General features: G+C 42.5%; 1 protein-coding gene across 1 annotated transcript in view; it reads right to left on the minus strand.

The window, feature by feature from the left end:
- TMEM178B (transmembrane protein 178B) overlaps nt 1-26,102 on the minus strand; it is a 229,327-nt gene that overhangs the window by 18,164 nt on the left and 185,061 nt on the right. Inside the window, exon 4 of the mRNA XM_030479798.1 lies at nt 12,247-12,384. Within this exon, the coding sequence (XP_030335658.1) occupies nt 12,247-12,384 (138 nt within the window). The remainder of the gene's footprint in view (nt 1-12,246; nt 12,385-26,102) is intronic.

Genomic DNA, 26,102 nt, shown 5'->3' on the forward strand with positions numbered 1-26,102 from the left:
ATTTTTATTTTATACCATGAGCCAGAGTAAACTGCAGGGTCTATAGTGGTGCTGTGGTATTGCATTATAGCTCTGTCAGAATGTGGTTTGCATTTGGCCTTTGGCCTCCTACTTCAAAACGTACCAGCGGCATCTGCACCGCACCAGAGCTGTACGCCTGCTGCATGTTACTTCAGCAGCAGTGCCTGTCTATTGAACTGCCACTGCACAAGCCATCATAAGTTATGGCACCAGAGGACTATGTATCCTGTCAGGACTGCAAATACTTCATGAGTACCATCCTTAAGCTCATGTAAATCAGCATAGTATATGGAACAATATGACAGCAGTTGAGGGCTGGTCTCCAGTTTGGTATGCTGATATAACTGACACTCAGTCTGTATTGCACATTATAGCATGCTGCAGAATTGCACATGGTGACATTTCTGCTACCATATACCATGGTGCATGGAACTGTACTGGGAGTAGATATCCATGCTGTGCATGGCAGGCAGTGATCACCAGCTATGAGCAAGCACCCCCGAAGTTATGAGCTGGTACGTAAGGCAAAAGAAACACTACTTAGCTAAAGACACATTGTTTTGATGAAATGATCTGGGGAGGAATAGGGGAGTTGATCAAAGCCTGAGTTGAATAACCCTCTGATTACTTTAGCAATGCTGATTCCTATAACCCATCCCAAATAACTTAGCAATAATAAAGTGACTTGACTACTTGACTAAAGCCATTAAGCAAACATAATGGCTCATGAACTTGCAGCCACAACAGAGGAGGCAGCAAAATTTGTGCCAGTTGTAGTAGTGGAATGTGATTCAGTATTTTACTGGGAACAGAAGGGAAAGAAGAGGATCTCTTAATGTCAAAATGAAGAAACACCCTAATCAAAGGCTACTGAAATTATCCCTGTGCTGGCAAGCACCATGCTTGGCAACATGCAGAGGCTGCCTGCAGGTTTCTTTCATCCCTGGCAATACAGACCTCCCAGGATGGCCCAGGCAGAGGCTAAAACATTAAATGGAAAGGGGCACTGGAGGTCTGAGCAAACTTGAGTAACTCCACCACATCTCAGATTTGCCAGATGACAAGACACATAAGTTTAGTATCAAACTGTACCTCAGGCAGGTGCTTCTCAGCCTAGGCATTTTCCAGAGTGGAAGGGAAACTTGTGGGGTCAGGCTGGGTTTGCCTTGTCATAAGATATCTCCCTAAGCATGGGGAAACCATGCACCACATTGCATTTGGTCTTTTAGCAACCAGGTCATTCTGCCTCTCTCCATGTAAGGTCTTTTTTTTCCAGTCAAAAAAATTGAACCTCTCTCAGAAAGAGAAGGAGCCTCAGAGGGTTTGTGGAATCTTTCTTTTGTAGGAAATCTTAAATTGCTGAAAAGTCATCAGACAGATGTTCTTCAAGACAAGTGAAACCGGAGAACAGACACAGCACAAACAAATTCAGTGCAGCCTTCTTCTGGGTTGCCTAGTGTGTGCCTCTAAAAATACTCTTAAAGGGGGCACTTTTAATGCTTTTTAAAGGTATGTACTCACATACTTTTTTAATACTTTTGTTTGCTGAAGGCACTACTTAGAGAGACACTGGGAGCTCTGGGTGATGGTGGTGGCTACCTGATTTGGGTATTTTCCTCTTCAGGTGCTGAAGAGAAGCCTATGCATTCATTTTTTCAAGTGACCAAAGGACCCTTTGGTTGTAGAACTTTCTGTTGTTTGTACTGAATGTGAACTGAGGATCTGTGCTGCAACAGGCTCTGGGCTCTATTACTGTTTCCCTGAGCTGATCTGCCAGGAACAGAAAAATCCTTTTTATATGTGCTAAGTGGCACAGTTCTTGAGATATAATAGCCAGAAATCAAAATATGATGTAATTGTCTTGTCAGCAAAAACCACTTAGTGCAAACCACCCTTATGAAGTTTACATCATTCATGTGAATGCTTGCAAGCAACAAACTACCCTGGCGCTGTACTGCTTTAAAAGATCACATGCTGAAATCTTCTTTCCTATTGCAGAGGAAATACCCCTGCAGCCTCTGTAGCCCCCACAAGGACATTGGCATGACTTGCCTCCCCATCCCCTGGAAGAGCCAGATTGGGCAGAAACGAGGAAGGCCCCACTCATCTAGCTTCTGTCAGGTCCAGCTGCCTTTTCTGTTGAATTTCTGGTAGCCAGATGGACTTTATCCAGGCAGATTACACCAAGCAAGTGTAGCAATGATTTGTCCAAGGGGAACGTTGTTTTTCTAAGCTGACAACCTGAGGAGCCAAGAAGGTGAATGTAAACCTTGCTACGGCCTCTGCATTTAACAAGAGCTGCCACACACAGAAATATGCACTCCTTTCTCTCTCTAAAGAATTCTTTCTATCTAGCAAATCATGCCAATATTACTCTTCCTTCTGTTACACGTGAAGTCTTCTTTCCTCTTTGATGCTAGGCATGCAAGGAAATCAGAAAACTGGTTTTGGGTTTGGTTGTTGGTTTTTATTTTTTTAGAAAAACCAACCGAATAATAAATGCCACTTTTGTTTTCATTGTCTTCCTTCGGCCTTGATGTGTTTTGCCATTGGAATTCAGAAGCCAGCAACAGATCAAGGACCTGGTGACATTATTAAGGGGGATAAGGAACAACCACAGAATTTTAAAATGCACATAACTTGGTTTCCAGGGCTGTGGGTGGGAGAGTCTTTTGTATTTCTATCGGATCTGTCTCCCCAGCTTTGCTTCTACTTTAATGCACTTTCTGTCAGCCCCCCCAAAGATCTACTGACGTCTCTGAGAAGCAAACTAGATTTAATGTCCCTTTTAGACTATGCTACGTTTTCTGTTCTTGTTACTCTAGAAGGTACTGTCAGTACCTCCCATGCTGGTGAGGGAGAAATTATAAGTCAGTATAGCTGACTTCAAATGAACACGTACAGGAATATGAACAGTTCTTTTTGCTGAAAAGCCAGAGTGAGCTGACTCCTTAATTTACTGTACACCAAGTTCAGAGAGACTGATTTAAGACTGAAAAACAATGAGTTTGGCAATGCACGTACACTACTTGTCCTGCTTTTGCTCCAGGCTATAAGATCTCCACACCTCATTACGAGTCTTTCTTCTCCATCTCCTAAATACCAGTGCTCTTCTGTGATCAGGTATCTTGCCAGGATTGCTTCTGTTGGTATTTCTCCCCCAGTGTGTAAGCACACATCTAGGAGCATCAGAAACAAGCCAGAGGGAAAAAAAAATTCAACACATTTGAAGGTTGACTTTGAAGTCAGCTGATAATGTTTCCATGGAGATCAAATGCTATGGAGTTGACAATGAGTTCTCTCATTGTGCCTTTCCTTCCAGGAAAAACCCACCTCTAAATGACTACACCCTGCAGTACAACTGTGTTACTGATTTGAAAAAACTCTATATCCCACCCTCATTCTGTTACGGAGGTGTTCACTCTTAGGCCCTGACTTTTCAGGGCTAGGCCTGCCAGTATAGACCTAAAGAAGCAGCTAAATTCCTGAGGTATTGGAAAAAAATGAAAATAATATTCTGTGAGAAGGACATAACTCTCTTTTGAATTTATGCTGTAGGAGATGCAAAGATGGGTGTTAGGATTCCGCCTGAGGAGTATTATAACACAAAATTATAAAAGGGCATTCCAGTGGCCAGTGTGCAGTGACACACAGATACCTGTACAGTGAAAGTAGGTGATCTTTCATATTTCCAAAGAGTCTCCTATTCCCTTTTCAAAATGGGTGCCAGCATTAGTAGATAAATGCAGAATGTGTTCTCAGTGCACCAGTAAGCACAGAGAAGTACTAGAAGCAGAGATGTAACACACTATCTTAGCTCTGCCTAGGATACTGTGAGCCTTGTCGTGCCATCAGCTGAGCAACTGCTTTCTAGCTTGCAAATACTAAACAGGCCACCTTGGCATCATATTAAGTCCCCAAAAGATGGCAAGGGGGCTGTCTGTTTGCATGGATAATTTCCCAAATGTTTATTTTGGGAGTGAAAATAGGAAATTAGATAATATCCGAAAGGAAAGTAATACCAGTTTCTAAAGACTGATTACAAATGGTTAGCTGGTCAGGATGAAGCACTCCCAGTCCAATCCATGTATGCGAGTATGTCCAGTAGACCTATATCCGTATGTGGACATGTATCCATCAGTGACCAGTTTTGAAATACAGAAGAAGGGCCACTCTTTAAGCCCTGGAAACATAGCCAATAACAGGACCAAGGAACATCATCTGCAACTCCGTCTGTGAAGGATGCCACAAGCTATGCAGGAGAAAGCTGTTTGGAAAGAGGGACTAACAATTCCTGAAAGTGATGGAAAAGGACATTTTTAAAAACAGGCTGACTCTTATTACCTTCATATGCATGCGCTTGGCTTTTTTATGTTACTGCCAATGGGCACCAAGGCACAAAGCCTGCATGGCTGCTCTGAGCTCTGGGTCTCATCACAGGTCCATAAAGACCTTCATCAGCTCCTTTCCTGCCTTCTGCAACACCCTTGTAATGTGTTTGAGGGTTTTAAACAGTCAAGAGCCTTAGAGAGGTTTAAACATTTAAAACCTATTAATGCTGTACATTAACTCAAGTTCATCCCAATTCGAGGCCTTAAATCACTTTAGAGCATAATGCAAAATTTAACCAAAAGCACAAGTAGGAACAAGAGCGTATGTGTGTGGTGCGGGAAGCACAGCGGAGGGGGGACTGACCTTGTCGCCCTGAGGCTTGTTTCAGACTTTCATAACCGATTTATGGCATCTCATGATACAAACCAGCCTTTGTCTCCATCTGGAGGTCAATCCACATAAATAAGTTCTTACAGTGGTCTGCAAGAAGTTTTGCTGAATTCTGAAGTTCTCTGCAGTCATCACAAATTTAATATCTCCTGCAGGATTAAAACATGATCGGCATCTCTTTTTTTTTCCAGTGATCCAACATTTTTTGAATTATAAATACTTTTCAAACTGGCAAAAGGCATTATGCCTTTGTGAAAACTATATTTATGCCAAGCTTCATAGCTCAGGTTACAGCCACTTATTGTAGACCTCTGTTTTTCTAAAGATGGCATGCTGTTGCTTAAGATCCGAATGCATACACTTGTGCACACACATGTGCATTTGCACTTGCCTTTCCATATGGAAGAAAGATTTTATGTGAACTCTCTAGTGCTATTGTTTTGGGGAACGAAGTACAAGAAACTGGATTTTCAAAAACTCATGTTGTGGAAAAGAAAAAAATAAATATGACCATGGAAAATATCTTCCATCTTCAGTGTTGTCATTGATCATGTCACCACAAGTGAATATTCTGAAATGTGGGTAGAGACCTTGATTAGTGAAAAATAGAAATCCTAGGTGCCCTGTGAGACTCGCTGTATTTCCAAATGAATTCCAAAGCATGTCTTTTACTTTCTCTTTTTGTTTATCTTTCTCTTTGCGTCCTCTTGGCAGCTGCTACGAAGGTACTTTGCAAGTGCCTAGGAGATGTCAATCACAGAGCTTTGCATTACACTTGCTGTATTAAATTGCTCCATTTTTGTTTCTTAAATTATTCAGCAGCAGAATGATTATTTTGAGATGGCAGGACCAAATTGTGTAGAATAAACACTCTTATTTTCTTCTGCTATGTGCTATTTTCAAAGTACAGTGAGTTAAATTTGGGACTCAAATGACTCAACAGCTGGTAACGATCCATGGCTGCAAATACACAGATGCCTCAGTTGTCATCTACTAACATATGCACAGCACAGGCAAAGGAAGCACAGCACACAAGCTTGGGGATTTTGAAGACAAGACTCTCTGTGGAGGTGGGGAGTAAAAGAGGATACAGACATGTGCAGCGTGTCTGTACCGACAACTGTGCTGCACGGGCTCCCAAGGTGTTTTGAAGTCCCACTTTCTGATGGGGTTTGCATCCCTTAGTATCATCCTGGTCATCAGCTCCTGGACACAGTGAGCAGTGCTCTGGCAGCTATTGGGCTCTAGCAGGCACTGGCCCAAAGCCCTAAGTGCATCCTTGTCCCCCCAGTGCTTTGCGAGAGACCCGCATCAAGCATGACATGGCTGGGGCAAGAGAAGCTCACCCAGTGTAAATGGTCAGTTCATCCTCTGGCTCTGGGGCTCATAAAGCAGTTCTTGCCTTACCCCTGGGATTGAGGGAAGGCATATTTTGGAAATACTTCTGAGAAGGGAGGAGAATAGAAATGATTTATAAAAGGTTGTTTCTCCCTAGATTAGAATATAAAAGCAGAATGCACTCATAACATTCGTAAGTGGGTTGTTCTTTATTTCTTTAATAAACATCCTTTCTTGCTTATCTGAACTAAAGCATTAAATTGTGCCAGCACACCTACATAACTTTATTTTTTCTTCCCTCTCACACATCTTTCTTGCCTGCTTCTCTCTGCCACAGCAGCCAGCACTGGAAAGAATAGGTGTTCACCTCTGCTCTGGGAAAAGGCTTAAAGCTTTTGTAACCCTGACCTAAGTCCTGTGAGTATGGACGAGCTGCAAAACGCAACGCTCCACAGCACTCTTAGGTAGATCAGAAGAAACCCACATCAATGGCAAAAGTGGAGCTGGCAAATGGTGCTCGAATCCCCCAGATTGGCAAATCAACATTGGAGAGGAGGGAGGAAAGGAGGATGAAAGAAATTCACAATGTTTCTGAAAGCAAATGCTGGGACAGAAAATCAGAGAGCAACAACTCCATAGCACTGCTGTATGTGTACAGCAAGACTTTCAGGCATTTCAGTGCTAGTAAAAAAGGGAATTTCAGACTCCCAAGCAAAGCCCCAAGCCCAGTATTTCATGCAAAAGTGTCACTAGGCAAAGACAAGAAAGGAGCTGCTGTGTGAGACTACAAGTCATTTTATTACAGATCTGCATGGTGAAGCTAAATCACATGAATAAGGGCATAACAGCTGGAATAATTTCCAAATAGACTAATTAGAGACTGAATTATTAATGGTGAAATTTATAATTGGCTCAATGCAAGGTTACAGCAAGAAACACGCTTGACTTTGCAAAGAATAATGAATATTTGCAAGGCTAGTAAAATTATATGCTTCTCTAAGGAAACTATTAGGAAATGGGGAAAAACCCCTAAAGTGATTCTAAAGTGCATATCACAAGGCAAAACTGGCAGAGACCAGATAAGAGTGAAGAGAACAGGTAATACAGTAAACAAGTGCAGAGATGATTTATTGAATTTATTTGCAGTAAATTTGGAACAAAATAAGACAACGCAGTAGTCTCTCCCCAAAGGGCTGCCTTGTTGAGCATATGCAGTAAACCCCCTCTATTTCACTGGAATGTGTTCCGGTGCAAATTACAGACTTACAAAAGGAAATACATGAATGTGCAGCTGAAGGACAGAGCTCTGATAAGGGTGATAAAATGTCCTTCTTTGTTGGTCTTTTAATACATTTACAAAGGCAAGTGACGTAGCTTTGGCCGGGGATATAAATCTGGCCAGGGATAATTTTGTGCTCAAGCAAGTACCAGAGCAAGATACTTGAAGTGCCACTTTATATTTCCAGCTGAGACAAGGGGCAGCAGTTCATCAGGGAGGTGCACCAGCTAGGGAAGGGGAGGAGGCAACTGCTGCCAAAACACTGGAGCATGCCACCATGGGGCAGCCCTGCCACCCCACTTTCCTTGTGGCAGGCACTGATGTGGAGGAAAGGAGTTTTGGACCACTTAGGTACAAAGTCAGCCCAGCCCTCAAAACTAGAAATAAAGCAAGCCACATGATGTTTCAAAACAGCTGACTGAAATGAAGTCAGAACTGAACTGGGAAAACAACAGACTATCAGAGATTGCCTTTAAAAGCTGATTTTATAAAGCAAGTACAATAACAGAAGGCATGGTGAGGTTGGGTTTGCATGGTTGTGGAAAGACAATCAACGTAGCAAAATCTGAGATGCTGAAGCAAGAAAAACCTATGGATGAATGTACTGGTGGAAAACCGAATAGTTAGATGGATATATAGCTTGTCTGCTTACCACAGAATCATAGAATTGTTAAGGTTGGAAAGGACCTTAAGATGATACAGAAAATGTTCTTAAACACATTGATGAAGAACTAAAAGAAGGGTTCCTGAAGATACAGGAATTTGCCTTGGTACAGTTGCCAGTGTGCCAGTTCACAGCATCCCAGATTTTTGGACCTGGTAGTAAAACTTAAATTTGACCTTAACCTGGCAATAGAACTAGGATTCTGACATTTGGAAGTAGTGTTACAGGTGCTTCTAAGGTTCCAGAATTATTATAAAATGACAAAATTACTGGATGACATGCCCAGTATGGAGCTTTTACTGATGCACAGATTTTCAATCATTTCATGCATTTGCATGTAGAGAAAATGCAAGAAGCTGCAAGATGATGTGCTTGGAGTCATGTATAATTTGAGTATGACCCACTTCTGTAATAGAATTATACAGTCTCAAATAAGATGCATAAAATGAACTACTCTTAGTGAAACAGAAGAGAACAATTCCAAATGGAGAAACTCTTGAGAACAGAAACTCTCCCACCTTGCAGGATAAAAGGTAGAGGAGGCTATGCAATAGTCCCATCATGCAAAATGAGGTCAAAACCACTAAACATACTTTGCAGTATCCATCTGGCTCTGTACAAGATGAAGGACTGAAAAAAATCCTACTGTGGTCAGGCAAATGCTGTTGTTCAAGATAAGGAATCCAAGTACAAATTCTGCAATAAATACAGAAAATTATGCAAAAGAACTTTGGAAGCCATAAGAGACCTGTGATTGCTGTTGATACAGATATATTTGGACTAAGCAGAAAATATGAATTATTAATAGTTTTTAACTTGTTACAAAACATGCTGAATAACAGTGTAAACCACACTCTAAATCACAGTTTACATGTCCTGGATTCCAGATGAGCTAATACCAAATAACGGCCTGCATTTCACTAATGACTTATTTCAGCAATTTGCTTGAGAAATTACATCAAGTACACTAAAACAAGTACTTATTAGGCCCTGCCACATGGGCTAGCAAGAAGGCAGTTCAGTAAATATAATAAAGAACCAGAGGTCTAAGGAAACCATGTCTGGTCTTGTTAGATTATCACAGCACATTTCTCAGTGCTCCACTGAGATTTCCTGTTCAAAGAATTATGGGCAATAAGGGACAAAACCCATAGATATGGAAAGCCAGCAATGTTTAAGCATTTCCGAAGAGCTATTTGTCTAGAAATTAAAACAGACCAAATGCTACAAACAGAGCCAAGACAAGTGGTGTTGCAAATGGAAGGGAAAGTTAGATTTCAGGCCGATTATATAGCTGCCAAGTTAACAGAGTCTCCTCTCATCTCCAATGAGGTCAGTTGCCATCAGCCTGCCTCCCAAAGCATTTTTCCCATTATTGGACCAGAGGAAAGGTTAGGCGCAACTAAGAGGCACTCTGTGCATTTTGAGGACCAAGAAGACAATGTATTGACAGCATTTACATCGTGACAGAAGTAACAGCTTTGTAATCAAGCACCATCCAGCTTAAAGGTTCAAATTAAAAGGTTTGTTGGCTATGGAAGGACTACCTATGTAACATGAAACAGCCTGAAAACATTGATAGCTACTGACTTTTAGATTAGATGGCAGTAGTTGTGTATTTTATTAACTGACTGCTTCAGTTTGTAGATGTTACTTTACACACCTTTGCTGTTAAAAGAAATTGGGAATGCTATAGCAGTTGCCACTGAGTTGTGCAAAACAAGAAAGAGAGTAAGCTTTTGTAAACCTGACTTGTGTCTATGCTGAAGCAGAAAATACATTTGATCTCCTCCTAACATATCTTTATTAAAAATATCACACATCTTGACAGAATTTGGCAGATAAAATAATCTGGTGCCTCTCACTTCAATTAGTTTCAGATTGCAACTGCTGTATCTTGTTATTATTTTGTACATGCAAAGAGCATGCTACTATCAGATGGCTTCTCCTTGTATAGGTGCTTCCACACTGTGTTCAAGTCAATTATAAACCTTCTGTTAAACAGTTTCAAGCAATGGGCTTTTTGTGGCATGCTTTGCTGTTCTTGGTTTTGAGACCTTGAGTCATTCTTGTAGCTCTTCTGCAAAACTCTCTCTATCTTTCCACATCCTTCTTTAGCAGAAACACCAGATTAGGATGTCCAGAAATAGTTTTGCTTTGCCCAGAGATAACCTCACCTCATGCTCTTATTGTATATTCCCAGCAAAACTGGCACATTTAGCAGCTGCATTGTGCTGAGAGCTGCTGTGCAGCTGGATGATCCCAGCAACCATGAGCCCAGAGACCTTTTCAGAGCCGCTGCTTTCTGAGAGGCAGCCTCTCATTCTGCAAGGATAACTGACGCTTTTTGTTCCCAGTTGCATGACCTTGGATCTGTCTCCACTGAACTGTGTATTGTTTGAGCATACCAAAGATGGCTTTGTAAGCTATGAGTGACCCATCCCATTATGCATGGTTACACTGGGTCTTGTTTCACCTGAAAACTTTTATCAGCCATCTTTCAAATCACTGACAAACAAATAACAGTAAGCCAAAACGTAATCTCTGCAGCTGCCCTAGAAGCTCTGTCATATATAGTGATAGTTTCCAATTAGTAAACAAGACTTAGCTAGTTTCTAATAAATTTAAGTTTTCTGTATTTAATATAGTCCTAATGTTTTAATCTGAATGTTGTGCTGTAGTAAGTTAAATACCACATAGATATCTAAGCATATTAAAGAAAAACAGCCCCCTGTGCAAACTAAGCTTTTAATTACATAAGAAATACCAAGCTAATTTAGCAGACCCATTGCCCAGAAAGTATCAACACCCACAACAAACCATTTACAGAGATCCACACATAGACCAGTGTGTGCTTGCACAAGATACTAGCAGACTTCAAATATGTTTGTGGGCATTGAGGGCGCTAATGTCTATGTCACCAGCACCAACAGCACTGGAACAAAAACACTTGTTACTCGAGCACTTAAATCCTCTTCTGGGACTACAGAAGCTTTCCTGTATTTCACACACATAGCTGTGTCACACCACAGTACAGATGAACAGGCAACCAAATGCGTTGAAGTGATGATCTGCCTGGGGAGCAAAACCCCAGCCAAACAAAAACCACCAGCAGAGAAAAGAGAAGAGAAATAGGGCTGTTCACTTTGAGACATCTACCCAGTGCTGCATTTGGGACTTAACTCTCACACCCTTCATTTCAAGCATGCCGTGAAACTTGCTGATGGCAGGAAGTTGGATGGCACCTGTGGTAGGAAAGGCTGGAATATTACAGGGGAGATGTAGGTTGACCTTGAGGGCTGGTGTAGTTGAAATAGGAAGAAGCTCAAAAGCACAAAATGCCAGGGCATGTACCTGGGGAGTAATAAACAGAACCTCTGCTTTAAATTGGGAGATCGTCAGCAGGAAGTTATAAAGAAGAAAGGCCTGTATGTATTATCTAGCTGAAGGATGACTGTGGGTCTCCAGTGTGACACAGCATGAAAAAGGCAAATAAAACCACAGAATACTTCAGGCAAGGGATTTCCAGCAGAGAAGGGGAACCATCATGTCACTTACACAAGGCATTGATCAGACCTTGTTTGGGAATGGTCCTTCTCATCCGTATTTGAGAAGGGTAAGTACAAACAAGAACAGGTGGCAGACAGGGCTGCTGGATTGATAACTGGTCTTACAGAGAAAAACCTACAAGAAAAAGCATATGTAGAGTGGGAAAAGGAAAACAGAGGATACCACTGCTTTTCACAGGTACACCAGGGAAAGAAGAGAGACACATAAACTAAAGGTTACATTTGACTCAAGAACAACTCACAAGGAATACGTATAGGTTAAAACTCCGAGCATTTCTAGTTATCAAAGTGTCCCAATATGAACTAGGATAATGGTGGGAATAACATCTGCATAATCTTCAGATTTCTATTACTAAATTTATTAAGACCAGTAAGTTTAAGCGTGATAGTATTACTTGCAGCAACAGAGCATTGGACTGAATTTCGGTCCTATGACTCATGGGCACTCTTTTGTGATAGAAGCAACATGTAACAACAGTTGGGTTATCCTTGATGTACACCAAAAGGAGTTTGGAATGAAACCAAGTCCAGGTCACCTAAAACAACCCTGAAAACATGTTTTCAGTGACTTAGAAAAGGAGGGGCATGTGGAAATAGGGAACATTAAAACAACAAGGAAAATACATTTCTTCTTCAAACACCAACATACGTACCTCCCATGAGGAAGAGAAGCCCTGCCACATACTGCATAAGGCCTCGATCCCAACAGCACCCCAGCACCCCGATAATCCATCCAAAGAGGATGATGGCCACAGCCATGCCCATGAAGCCAGCTGTCATCCTGCGCAGATCTGCAGTGGGGAAGACAGAAAAACAACATGCATGTGAACAGTGATAAATAACCATCATCAGAGGTTCATAACAGTCTTAATCAAAAATGGCATGGGATGATTTGAGTAAGGATAGTTCAGAGGGAGGACAATCCATAAATTAAGATACTAGCTTGGGCTGAGGAAAGAAAACAGGTGACCATTTCACCACACAATGGAGGTCAGTGCAGATGCACCCAAAGGACTTGTGACAATTTGCTCAGGAATTAGAAGTTGTAAAATAGCCTCAGTGCAATCCTGTGACTAATATCACTAGTCTCTAGGTACTAGCACAATGTCTGTTTAAATCCTGCCTTCTCATTTCTGTCCATTACTCCACTGCATCCAATGGATGTAAGCAAAGCGATCTCTATGCTTTGCTCTAGCACAAACATGATGGGGGATTCACATTAGTTCTGACCCATTGTGTGATCTTGAGCAATTCACTGAGCACTTTTGGGCCATGGTTTCCCATGTGTAAGTCGGGACGCAGTGCCTCGCTGTGTGTGTGAAACTTGGTGCCTCCAGGCACACAGATATTCTGGTGTCAAGAGAGAACTGCAGATACACAGCTGGGGAATAGGACACTTTATTGCCCTCTCTTGCGTCTAGGTGGTGATCTTGTCAGATGATTTCTGGTGAGGATGTCCTTGAGTGCTCCAGGGAGCACTGAGAGGAGGAGAAAGGGAGGGGGTTGGAGTGAAGCGTTTTGTGCTCTGCAAGTGGGGACAGAGTACTACATCTGATATTGGTCCATGGGGTTGACCTGTATTTATTTCATAAATAAAGCAAAAAGATCCCCAAGACCTAATGTAAGGAACCCTTAAATTCACACCTGGCTGTATCGCATGTTTGCCTTCCCCAAAAAAGATGCACGTGATGGGAAAAAAAAGTCTTCACAGCTGTGTTGGATGTGAAGTCTGGGCAGGGACGCCACCTGGCAACTGAAATCACAAGGACTATGAGAGCTAACGAGTATCTTTACACCCTCAAATAATGGAACAAATGGGGCAATCTTCACTAACATTTGATTTTTCCCTGTCCCTTCTCATGTACTCATAGAAAGTTTAAGCACTGATCTGTCAAGGGTATATGTGCAGGGAAAATTCCAGCCAAGTCAGCTCTGCAAACATTTGTTTCCTTCCTAAAGCTTGCTTTCTTTTTAATTTTTTTTGTATAGCGATGATTTCACTTTTTTTCACGAAGCAGAATGCTTATGGCAGGGGAAGGAAGATTTGAAAACGGTGAATCATCCGCCAGTCTCCGTAGAAGCTTTTCTCCTTTGACTGTTTCTCAGTTTTGATACTTTTTACCTGTTTGCCACAGTGGACCAGAAGTACCATGAATACCAGCAGTGCAGCTCCAGTGAAATTTTTGAACAATGATAGAGTAGCATCATCAGAGATTTATAAAGCTCCTTATCCAAAATGCTAAGTGTCCACAAGGTCTGTCAGTGTGTTGGGACAGAATGATTTGACCCAGTGGAAGTCAGTTTACTCAGGGCCGTGTTTGTTACAGAAGCTCTTACGCAAGACTGAGTTGCAGTATACAACCCATCCATTGAAACTAGAACTGGTTCCTGTAGATTGTCACTGTTTTTTGCAAGAAGTCCCTCTGACAATGTACAGATGACCAGGACTTCAGCCCACCAGTGACCAGGGCCCTTTTAATAAGATACACATCTTAAAATCTGTATTGTTATCTTAGGTTTTGTGACTGTCCCACCAGAAAAAGACAAACAAAAACTCCCCACAAAGCATTTGAATATGTTTGAGGAGGTCTAGTGTGGGAAAAAATAAATCATTTCCTGTGAAAACTTGTACTTCCCACAGGCAACATCTTCCTTGGGAATTTCTGAGAGTGCTTTCTAAAATAAGCATCTTTGACAGCAGAGTGCCTTCTTATTTTTCAGTCCATGAAGGCCTGGGCTCAATTTGAAAGATAGATAGAAACATAAACTGTTTACTGTTTCCTATGTCATCTTCAGTAACAGTACAACACATCTCTCAGAATCACTGCACAGCTGTTTGTGTCAGCTCTACAAAACCCTTGCATTTTAACTTGTGACTGCTGACTCTAGGTAATAGCACTTGCTCATCCTAATACAAACATATCCTAACAGCCTGCTTTTAATGAGCTGAATTTAAATAGATTTATTCAGCTGCAAGATGTCAGCAACTCAGACCTACCCCAATGACTAGCTGATGGAGCTACTTTTCATAGGCCCCAGAGGGGATCACAAGCATCCCCACATCCTATATACCAAACTAAGGAAGAGGTTTTACCCCACTAAAATCAGTGTGAGTTTTGGCATTGAACGGAATAGTTAAAGTAGCAGGATCAAGATTTCTAGGCCAAATTCTGAGGTTTGTTTCACTTGACCTCTCTTCCCGATGGAACCTGAAATTCCCTCTCTAACAACACAGTGAAATCCATCACCATTGTAACTCTGGGCTTACATTATCTCTTGAAAAAACCAGAAAGCTAGCCTTTGACAGACACTTAATAGCACACAAAAAAATAATCAAAATGGCAATTCTTTATGAAATCTTACTTCTCTCAAGTTCAGTTCAATACCCTCAGGGTATTTAGTGAGGAGAAGGCCAGGGGACAGGAATCTATATTGTCTGGACACCAACCCCTATTAGTAGTACTTATACGAGGCAATATATAAATTCTTTCTACTAATTTAGGAGCAAGGGATGCCATATAAATAAAAGATAGCTCATCAGTACAGACTGATGGGTTTTGTCTGAGTTTGCTTTGCCCTGATAGACCTTTCCTGAATACATCCTACAAACACAAAAAGGTGACACCACTTTCTGACATTTGAGCACATCATGGGTTTGGATTTCTTTCATTATTTTTATGAAATTGCTTTTATTTATTTTTAGATTATGAAATGAATGGTTCTCTACACTCTTTCTTTCTTTGAAAACCTGAGTAACTACAACATCTCAAGATCATGGCGCAACAATCCCAATCAACTGAAGGAGCCAAAAAATGCATTGTTGAATCTTGTGCACCCAGCTGGGAGCTGCAACAGCAATCATACCTTATCTTAGCTCACTCATGTGCACTGCTTGGCTGTTCCACAGCTAATCCCCTCCTGGATACCCATCCCAAGTCTTTACACTAGCAAAGTGCACAGACTGCAGGGGTACTATGAATCCCCCTTCTCCACTATCTAGTAACCCAACCTTTAGAAATGTAGCTACAGGGTGCAAGTAAGCAAGGTATTATATTGCTTGTTCTGTAGGACCTATAAGACAGAAGTTGATTTTCAGTGCCTTGCCTGTATGACCAGTAGTTTCAATGATTTACTGCAAGGACTTATATACCACAATCACTTGTGGCTGAAAGTGCAATATTATCTTTCCACTCTTGTTTTAGAGACATCATCTTCATCCTGTTTTCTTTTAATATTAACAGATTAAAAGCTATGTATGAATATCTTCCCCTTGGGACTACTTTCCATGCCTAGCACTGCTACAGGTGCTGCTGCATGTAGTAGGCAGGGAACTCAATCCTGATTCAAAACCAATGTCGATCATCAGACAAGGAGTACAAGCATCAGATGCATGTAAGCTAGAAACAACAAATTTCTTGATTGATAACATTGGAGAAGAGACGGGGAGTGAAGTAATCCAGTTCTCATGACTGAAACTGAAATGGTAAATTTGAAAGCCACAAGCTTTGTGAATTGTGATGAAAAGAGAAATATTAGCATTTTAGACAACCTCCTTAAAATAGAGACAGAGTCTCATAAAACAACATGCATTTCCTAAAAGCATTTTAGCCTTTCTCTGAAGAATATTGGCTCTAAAGGTTTTCTGAAGATAAAGAAATGAAGAAAAGCTGATTAAGATCAGTTTATTTCCAAGCAGCATTTGGTGGAAGGTTCTCTGTCAGTTTGCAAATGCCCCTGCCCTTCATTTCACCCTGATATCTGTCCATCTGTATTTTTTATGAGCAATAGAGTAATTCATGCTGGTTGTCACATCATGGAAGAAGTTTCACACCCCAGCAGCTGCAGACATAACATGTTCTGAATCAGCGCTGCATCTTGAAAATTTCAATATGCCTTTTTGACTTCTGATGTTCTGTCCTCTTCCTTGAAAGTGCAAGTCATCTTTCTAAAGCAGGGGCTCGGTCTCCTTGTTGATATTTATCTTCCTTTCCACAGAGGAGTTGAAGAATACTTCCAAAATATTAGTTCCTCATAACAACACACACAGGAAGGAAAATATGAGCCTTTCATGAAAGTTGGGGAAACCAAGATGAGAATAGTCAACCTGCCCATGGCTACATGGAAAATTTGTGCAGGAGCCTATAATTGAATCTATACTACTGGGCTTTCTGGCCAGCCCTTTAACCGCACAGCACTGCTTTTGCTTTCAGAACTGCTTATTCTCAAGAGTGTGTTACCACATCAAACTGCAGTACTTATCAGACTACCAGAAAGTGCAATACTTCTGCAAATAGTGTTTCAGATAGTCCATCCTACATCTCCTCCTTCTCCCAATAGAGAAAGATCCATAAGGACTAAGGACCCTGAAGTCTGTATCCAGAATATCTAGAACGGTTTAGAAGACAATCTGGGTATAGTGCCATTCTTTCGTGAGATGTCCTGGCAAAAGTGGAAACCAAAAAGTAAATCACAAATGTATGTCTGTGCCCCTCTAGAACCAAATGTCAGAATCTAGCATTACCACAAGCAGAAATAGACTCGGATAGCATAAATTCTTTAGCAGAATCCTTCATTGCAGGTCACTTTGATCCATACTCTCCTGTACTAGATTCATTCTCATTTGTTCTTACCAGTGTGGGATTAAAAACATTTGTCCTTGAAGAGCCTAAATCACTCTTTTTTCATCTTTTTCCAAACAAATACATGTATTGGAAATTATTCAAGAACTGCACACAGCCCAAGAGCACAATCTGCCAGATTTCATTAAGCTTTGTTTAAATTACTTCTATTAGAAAGAATCAGCAGCACAGAGGCACCTTTCTCTGACATCATCCCTTCTCTTACCTCACCTCAAAACAAGGGGGGCAAGATGTAAAATTGGACAGATGTGTCTTACTGGATGCCAGCCCTGGCAGCTCGCAGCTACAATGAACAAGTGAGGATTAATGCAGGTGATTTTGAGTGGCATCTTCTGCCTCTCACAATTCTCTACACACAGCTTAAGACTATTTTGGATGAGGTTGGCAAGTAGAGGGTTAGGCTTTAATCTTTTCTTTCTGCTTCAGGTATGGAGAGATAAGAAAAGAAATATGTATTAGTCTACCTGAGACTCAGTTAAAATCTCAGAGTGCCTTTTACTGAATCATGTGTCAACTCAGTCTTCAGTGTAAAGATTATTCTTAATGCAATCACAATGAGTACAACCCACTTCAACAAAAGTAACAGTGGATTATATTTTTATGTAAGTACTCTGCACTAGACAGTGACTCAGAAGTACGTCTGTCACAAACATACACACTAAACCACAACTCTCTGACAGCTGAGAGAAAGAGAAGGAGAAGGCCCTTCACAGAAAGAGAAACTATCACACTGAAGGGTGTAGATGAGCCTTAATATCACAAGAGGTGCAGTGGTGTTTACGAGTTACATGCATAACTTCTTCTAGACCAGAAAATCCCATCAAATTCTCTTGACTAGAGTCTGCTGGCGGTGTGATGAAGTGTTAAGTGTTTGGTTGCCAGCATGTATGATCTCACCTATATGGAAATGCTAATAGCAAGCTTGAAAAACTGTCTGTGGTCTGTGCTAGTCAACATATCCCTCAGGACAGGGTGTAGAATGGACGTCCTGACACATGATTAATTCTTGTCAAGACAGACCATCTATCTGGATTTCCTCCATTGGAATTCTTAAGTGTTCTTATGAAAACAGAAACAATTACAAAAGGAAGGTGTCAGCTGTGCACTGCTAGCACTTTAGCCTGCCTTCCTTCATAAGAAATCCCACAACTTCAGAGCCAGGTGAGCAGTTCATCACAGGAGAAATGAAGTCCTGTCTTCTACAAAGGCTGACACCTTCAGAGGTTCATGCTGACAAACAGCAAGCTCCACATGACACTGCAATTTATTGTCTCATAAAGTACAACAGAGGGATGGGGCACCCCAGACCAGGTCACGCACTGGTGTGTTACTGTCTGAAAGCAATTCCTCCAGTATTTGGGAAAATTACCAGGTCCTAAGAAATTCTCAATTTCTGCAGTGGCTGAAAGCACCATCAGGAGCTTGAATATCAAGTCCTGATTTAAATCTTGCCTTTTGCTCATGTAGAGCAGAAAGAAGACAAAAGAGAACCCATAGATAATAAGAAAGAGATTTAAGGATGCAATAGAGAAGGAAGGAAACAAAACTTGTTTAAATGTAGCCGGAAAAAAAGCTAGAAAAAGTGTCTCATGAGGCTGAAAAGATGCATTTGTCTTCAAGAGACTTTATGATATGGATATTAGAGAGGTCAATGCATAAAGGAGGCATTTGCACGGAAGAAATTTAACACAGCAGGTGCAGTTCTACTGCAGAAGGCAGAAAAACTACATTAGATCTTCAGAAAAAAAAAGGGATGTGAATACCCATAGAAGGGTTCAGCCTTTTGCTCCAATTCTACGTTCCCTTCTGCTGAAAAAGAAACTTCAGCCAGAGAAGAAAAGGCTTTTTTTATTGTCTGCTGTGTTGCTACTCTGCTCTGAGTGGCAGCAGGCTAGGAAAGGAATCAAAACCTTTGCCCTTACAACCCCTCAGGTAGTGGGCCACACTAGCTAAGCCTATGCCAAGGCTTTATTCCACTCTGCTCTGCTCTACTCTGACCTAAGTCATTCCTGCCCGTTCTCTGATTCTGGAGAGATCACTTTTTTCTCAGAAAGTACCTGAAGTTGATAATTTCTACTTAGTGATGCTCAAGAGCTGATCTTGAAGAGTCTTTCACTCTTCAGATTTACTATCCAGGCTTTCAGTACTGCAATATGTGATCATCTAGGAACATTTCCAAGCTTTGGTCCCAGCAGAGCACACTTGTAATTTGCCCAATCAAACCTTTCATCCCTCCTTTCCCTCTCTCATTCCCTAGAAACAGGGAAGAAAGTCTAAGGCACCTGCATTTTTGGCCATCCTTCTTCATATTCAAAACTTTAATCCTTCCTGCTTCTGCTAGATGAGGCCACACAAAGGAAACATCTCCCAGTTGTAGCCATGCCAAGAGTCTTTTCGTTACACAGCTTTGGTGGATTATGCAGGTGTTGAAGAATTTGAAGCACATATAATAAAATGGATTCTGCTCAATTTCAGTGTGAACTTTGGGACTTTATCAGATCACAGCTTGGAGTTTGTTTTTCCTTTCATTTTTCTCTCTTCCTGTTCCCATGGAGAACTCAGGAAGCCCACACTTCTTTATGCTGGTCACCTCTTTGAGTGACCTCTCCTCTGAGTCACCACACAAGTACAATCTTGCTGGGGAGGAAGAACACCACAGTTCCTTAGCACCATGTTAGCCTGGCCAGAGGGATCATTCATGAAGCATGTGAGGCACCATCTCCCTGTGCCCTGGCAGCAGCGGGAGAGCCCAGGTGGAAAGTTCAGCTTTCTAAATGTGTCTCCAAGGGTCTGGAAGAAAGCTGCGATGGGCTCTGGGTCTCAGGGCAAAGGTGACACCCTTTGTTGTAGAGTGCTTTCAGTACTGGTGAGAAGTGCTGCTCTGACACCACTAAAGACTCAACTACTCCATATATCCCCCCCACTATGTAGAGTGCACAGGAGGAAATGCAGAGTAGGTCATCAGGGCAAGTTTCACCATGCAGCCCTGCCAGCGTGTCGCAGGCACCCAGAGATGCCCTGAGAGCAAGCAGTGTCTCCAGCACCCCTACCTGCAAGAGACTGAGCATCTAGAGTGAAGAGCCCAGTGAGCTCTGCTTTCCCTGAAATCAGTGGGAGGGTTGGGTGCTCTAATGCTTTCCTCTGAAAATTAGACTTTTCCTCTACCTCAGGCGTGCTGTGAAAGCCAGTTCAACACTCTTTCTTCAGAGGTATTCAGCTATTAACATACAGACTACAGTTGTGTGAAAATAATCTGGATACAGAAATCCCTGTATCCTATTATATATAGTAATGGGTTTATTGCCTAGTTTAAAAAAGTCTCCTTCCACAGTAAACGGTGCCCTGTTACACTCTGCTTCTGATAGCCAGTCACCGTTGCAGTATCTAAATGTCCACATGGAAGTTTATTAGAATTTAATCTTCAGTTAGTATTTCTTGAACCACTTCTTGATGGCCAGGACTTGTCAGGGCCAGAAGGAAGCAGAAGAAAACAACCGAAATATTTTTATCCCTCTCTTTTTCTTTCAGTGAGGAGAGAAGAGAGGACAAAACCAGACGGAGAACGGAAGAGAGCGATGAGATAAAGAGAAGTTTGTATTATGACAAAGATGACAAATGGAGCGTGACGGGAACCAAGAAACATAATTGCATGTAAAACCCCAGTATCAGACAGGGTTAAGGGTCTTTTTAAAATGCAGATTTACCCTAAGCTCCTCCTAAAGATAAATGAAGTTGGAGGTATGCGGGAATGGACCACAGGAAGAGCAGGAGGGATAATACAGAGAGACTTGGTAATCCCTCCTCTGTTTTACCTTCTTCCCTCTGAATTTGACTTCCCATTCCATCCCAGCACCAAAGCCTTGCTTGCATTCAGGACCAACAAAAACATTATCCTAAAGGTTTTTCTTCTCTTTCAACCCCTGCTCCAACCAGCAGTGCAATATTATGCAGCACAAGCCTGAGAATAATCCCATCATAAAGCATTCAGAGCAGCAGGTTTGATAAATGGCCAGCATGAAAAAGGCTGGAGGTGGAGGGATGGTATCTCTGCTTTATCAGTGCCCCAGCACTCTGCTCAAACATACTCATTCCACAGACCCCAGCATTAAACATTTGAATTCAGGAACTCTGAAAGGTGCATTCTTGTCTTTAAAAAAGACTGTTTAATGCAAGTGAGGCTGGACTGGGAACTGCGAAGAGAAGAAGGAGGTTGGGGAGAAGGAGGGAGGAAGTATAGAAAGACATTTAAAGCTGTGAGAAAACACTCTCTCTTATGAAGAAATTTTGATTTTGAAGTTTACTCTTCTATTAACATTTAAATTGAAAGGCGTTTCTTCCAAGCTCCACATAGGAAACCAGAAAATCTGCATTTAAATGGATACCATTTAAATGTGGGGAAAAATATATATCAGCCTTGAATGCTTCTCCATTTGTCTGAAAAGAACTTCTCTTATAGATGATTATTAATTTTTTTTCTTTTTTCTTTGTGTGTGCTAAAAAGAGAAATTGGAAGTACATTAAAATTCTGCTTGGCACGAGAAGGAGGCGGGGAGATGGCTGCTTAATTGCCCAAAACCTAAGTTTTTTGCTTGGATACTGTGCGGGAGGGCCTCTGGAGCCTGCAGGAGGCAGTCCAGCCAGGAGCAGGACCAAGCGGGTCCTCTCCTGCCCAGTCCTGGTGCCACGGTGCCCATGCCTGAGGGGCTGCACACTCCCACCACAATGCCCACCTCACTGGGGACATCACCAGGGGCCTCAGTCCCAGCTGGAGAATCAGGCTTTCTGCAGTTTTGTTAAACACTTCTGTGCCTTCAGGACACCATCTAGAAAACAGGGACATGCACCTCCCTGAAAGCTGCTTAAGCACGGCTCTGATTTGTGGTGTCGTAGTAGAGCTTACAACTGAGGAGTTTGTGGTGGTTTGGGTGGCTACACTCAAAGAGTTTGGAAAGAAGTCCTGTGGCAAGAGGAAATGTCCACAAGTTGATCCACATTTTATGTTGTGCTCTCATCATATGCGTTAGCGCCTGGGGCTCTGCACAGCCCATCACAATCCCAGAAACCTTGCATGAGATTTGGATCTGGTGTTTTTCACAGTTCTACATCCACTCCTGCAGCAAAATCGTCAAGAATGAGAACGAGCAAGAGCAGCCTCCTGAGCGGGGGAGAGCTGAAATCCCCAGTGCACACACGGAGAGGTGGAAAGCTGGGAATGAATAAAGGCAATATCCCTATGTCACATGCATGTCCTCCCTACATTCGTCCCTCACCTGCCCATGCCTGCCTCCTCTCTGCCTGAAGTGACCAAGCTGAGGCTCAGCCTTGCCATGTGCCAGAGCTCCACATCCTATGTGTCGGCCATGAGCTCACATACAGAGGGACGGGCAGGAGTGTGAAGAGGAGCAGGGAAGTCCCTGCCTCATGACAGAGGGGCCTTTCACCGGCTGTGTCTGCTGCAGAATCCCCATTTCTTGGTTTTTGTAGTGAGCAGTGAAATTAAATTTCACCTATCAGTAATATTCAGGCAGCAACAAAGACCACAGCACATGGTGCTTGCTCTAATTCCAGGGCACTATGGGCCTCGTTGCCACTGAAGAATCCCCAGGACAATCCAATTATTAATATTCATTCCTTTCTTCTCCGCCTCATTTTCAAGCTCATTCCTACAGAAAAGGTCAGACATATACTACCCCCCAGCAGTACATTATCGGCCACCTCGGGAGCCTTTTCTGCCATGTCAAGAAGAGAATAATCAGGAGTGAAGGAGGGTTGGTGTCCCCAAGGCTAGGCTATGCGCTCTGGTAGCTTTCACCTTTAGATCCCTGGTCTGAATCTAGGTCAAGCTGGTGCTGGCTGTGAGCTACAGTCCAAAAGCTGGGCAGTGGTTCTTGTGAAATAGCAGCTCCATACAAACCCAAAGGACAAGTACCTACACCATGCTTTGGCTCTTTTTAGAGAGTAACAGCACTTCTCCTCCTGCCTCTCTAATCTCTCCAGTGCTTCCAGCTGTTCAACAGGGTGACTTTAAAAAAACAAGGTGGAAAAGCCAAAGGGAAAAATGCGGCATGAGAAGGATGGTTCAGTGATCCAGGTACTAGCAGAGAGCCATTAAAGATGCAGATACTACTTTCTGCTGTCTCACAGAACTATATGGCAAGAAAGTCAGGTTTTCTGTGCCTCAGTTCTCATAAACTGGGATAACCTCATCTCACCAGGTTGTTTTGAGGGTTGATACATTAAAGATTGTGAGCTAGGCTCTCTGGAATGATGGTACCAGAAGCCCTAAAAATGCCTTGGACAGATAAAACTTTGCAGAAGGATATGGGATTCTTTTTTCAGTGGTGATTTTGAATTCAATCTGATTAAATCTGAAAAAGTACAGAGATGTAAATAAGCAAAATGGTAGCTCTCATCTTTATACAGGCACCTGCAAACTTGGGGAGAACAACTGAACATCATTACTATTTCTTGGTCCAAGCTGATTTCATGGAACCAAGACCCACAGTCTTCCAATCTGACACTGGGTTCCCATCAGACCTGATTTTTGCCACACGATCCTGTCTCTAGTCACTGGGTCAGTGAAGATGAACATCTCCTGTCACTCAATACTCAAATTAATTTGGCCAGCTTGCTCTCATTGCCTCTCCATCTCTTCCTCCCAGCTTGCCAGGATCTCACAAGGAACAGCCTTATTCTTCCTAGGGTCTCTAGCTACTTTTTTTCCTATGCAGATGGCAACTACTTTCTGAAAATATATACGTGACAAGAAGAAATGTTTAGTGGAAGAAGCAGGTGCCTGGAAAATGGGTTCCCATTTGTCCTTCCCTCCTCCTCTCTAACACCCAATAATTTCCCTGTTAATAAGCTCGCTGACTATAATGTGGCACTAACCTTTCACAATTGATGCCAGTGACATTTTGACAGTTCCACATATGGGCTTGCCGAAAGCAGACGGAATATAAATTTGCAATTTGGTAAAAAGCTGGGTGGGCAGCCAAAGCAGCTTGGGGGAAGGAGGAGGAAACTGCCAACCAGGCAAACAAAAGCCCACTGCACAGATGTTATGCACAGCAAAAAGGAAAAGCATATCCACAGCTGGAGTACCCCAGCAAATATGTGCTTGGAAAAAAAAGCCTTAGGCACCAATTAAGCCCAGTCTAGTCTAAGATGCCTCCCAACAGATTCTTCTCACGTGGCAAATTTAGATCCCTTTCCTCGCAGAAGGGAAATGGGACACAGCATTCAATTTGTGCAAACTATCTGGTTAACATCAGATGTTACAGGACTCAGCAGTTGCTTTAACAAGGAATCTTCAGTATTTCTGCCAATATGATCAAGCCATAGGGGAACAACTGTTGGTGAACACTGTTTTGGGAAGTGTCTGAATTTACTTTTCATGGTATCTTTGCACAAAACATCACTGACAGTTCACAGATTGCCTCAGCTACTCAGTGCATGTATTGCAGACCATACATCTTCCCCTAATTACACCTATATTGAATGCCACAATATTTGGCTAAAAACTAACTTGCAGAAAGAGGTCCAATCATCATGTTGCAGAATCTGGGCAGACCAGGAAGAGAGGCAGTGCAAGGGTCTAGGTAAGCATACTGCAGCTTGCAACTGGAAGGCAATGGGACATGCTTTTCCCATCTCTAGAAACACAGAGCCAAATGTGGAGCTCAAAAGACCTGTAAGAACCAAAAATGGTCCCTAAGCAAGGGTAGTGGGAGCCACTGGTCGGCAGCTGCTGATGGAAGGGGGCTGACACTGAAAGCACAGCTTCAGAAAGCTGGGTCTCTACACATGCTGGGAACAGTTAAGCCTGATGAAAAAGTCAGATTTACTGGTTTTGAGATATTTTCCCTGAAGTGTTTTTGTGCTGAAGAAATAATAGTAGGGTAGCTGCTGGATCACTGTATTAACCACGCTCATGGGGAGTGTGAAGCCCAAGACCTTTCTGAAGTAATGTCACTTCATAGGCAGGGGACTGTGGCCAAGGCTGGACCATGAGTGGGTGTTTCATGCAATTGCAGGATACAGATGACTGCTTCCAGCACGACATTTGCAAGGGGTTATGCTTGATGGGACTGGGAGGATGATGGGGGTCAGAAGTGCAGGGTGTCCAGCAGTTCTGAACAGAGAGCATGCTGGATTTCACCGTGGTATGCTTGATCTGAAGTCAATCACCTGTCAGGCTTCAGGAAGTTACTTCCAAAGCCAGTATACCATACTTAGCTCTGACTGCTTCTGGCAACACATTTCTTCATCTAAAATAACTGGTAGGATCCAACTTGGCATGTGAGACTACCTGGTCTCATCAAATAAAAAAAGCGGGACTTAGTCATTATTTGGCCACATCTCTGCAAGCAGGCAGGGCGTCCATACATGGCATGGGACACAGCGAGCCCCTGCCTTGTTCTAGCAGTGATAGTGACACAGAATAGCCCATAAATGTTCATTGCTCTCCTCAGCTCATTCCCAGTTTTGTAGAGGCCATTCTGCCCCAGCACCTCGTTCCCATCTCCCAGAAAGCCTCATTTGCTTCTCTGACTTCCCAAGCTAACAAGCTGTGCTGCTATTTGCTCTTTTTCAGGGAAGCCCTATCCCTGCACAGGCTCCCCTGACGCCAGCCACAGTGGACACAGTGGTTAGTGGCAGATTTTTCTATGGCAGGCGTTAGCACTCCTGCTGCTGCTACCATTACAAAAGCCTACATCAGACTGGTGCAGCTGTGGGAGATGTTCTGAGGAATGACCACGTTAGTGGAAGTTGGCCAGTTCAAACAGCCTCTGCATGCTGACTGAGAGGGTAGGAGGATGAAAAATCATGCAGCTGTACGTGGTTTCATAGGACCTGTTACCTTTTCA

This window comes from Strigops habroptila, chromosome 3 (genome assembly GCF_004027225.2).
Source record: "Strigops habroptila isolate Jane chromosome 3, bStrHab1.2.pri, whole genome shotgun sequence".
NCBI classification, from domain to species: domain Eukaryota; kingdom Metazoa; phylum Chordata; class Aves; order Psittaciformes; family Psittacidae; genus Strigops; species Strigops habroptila.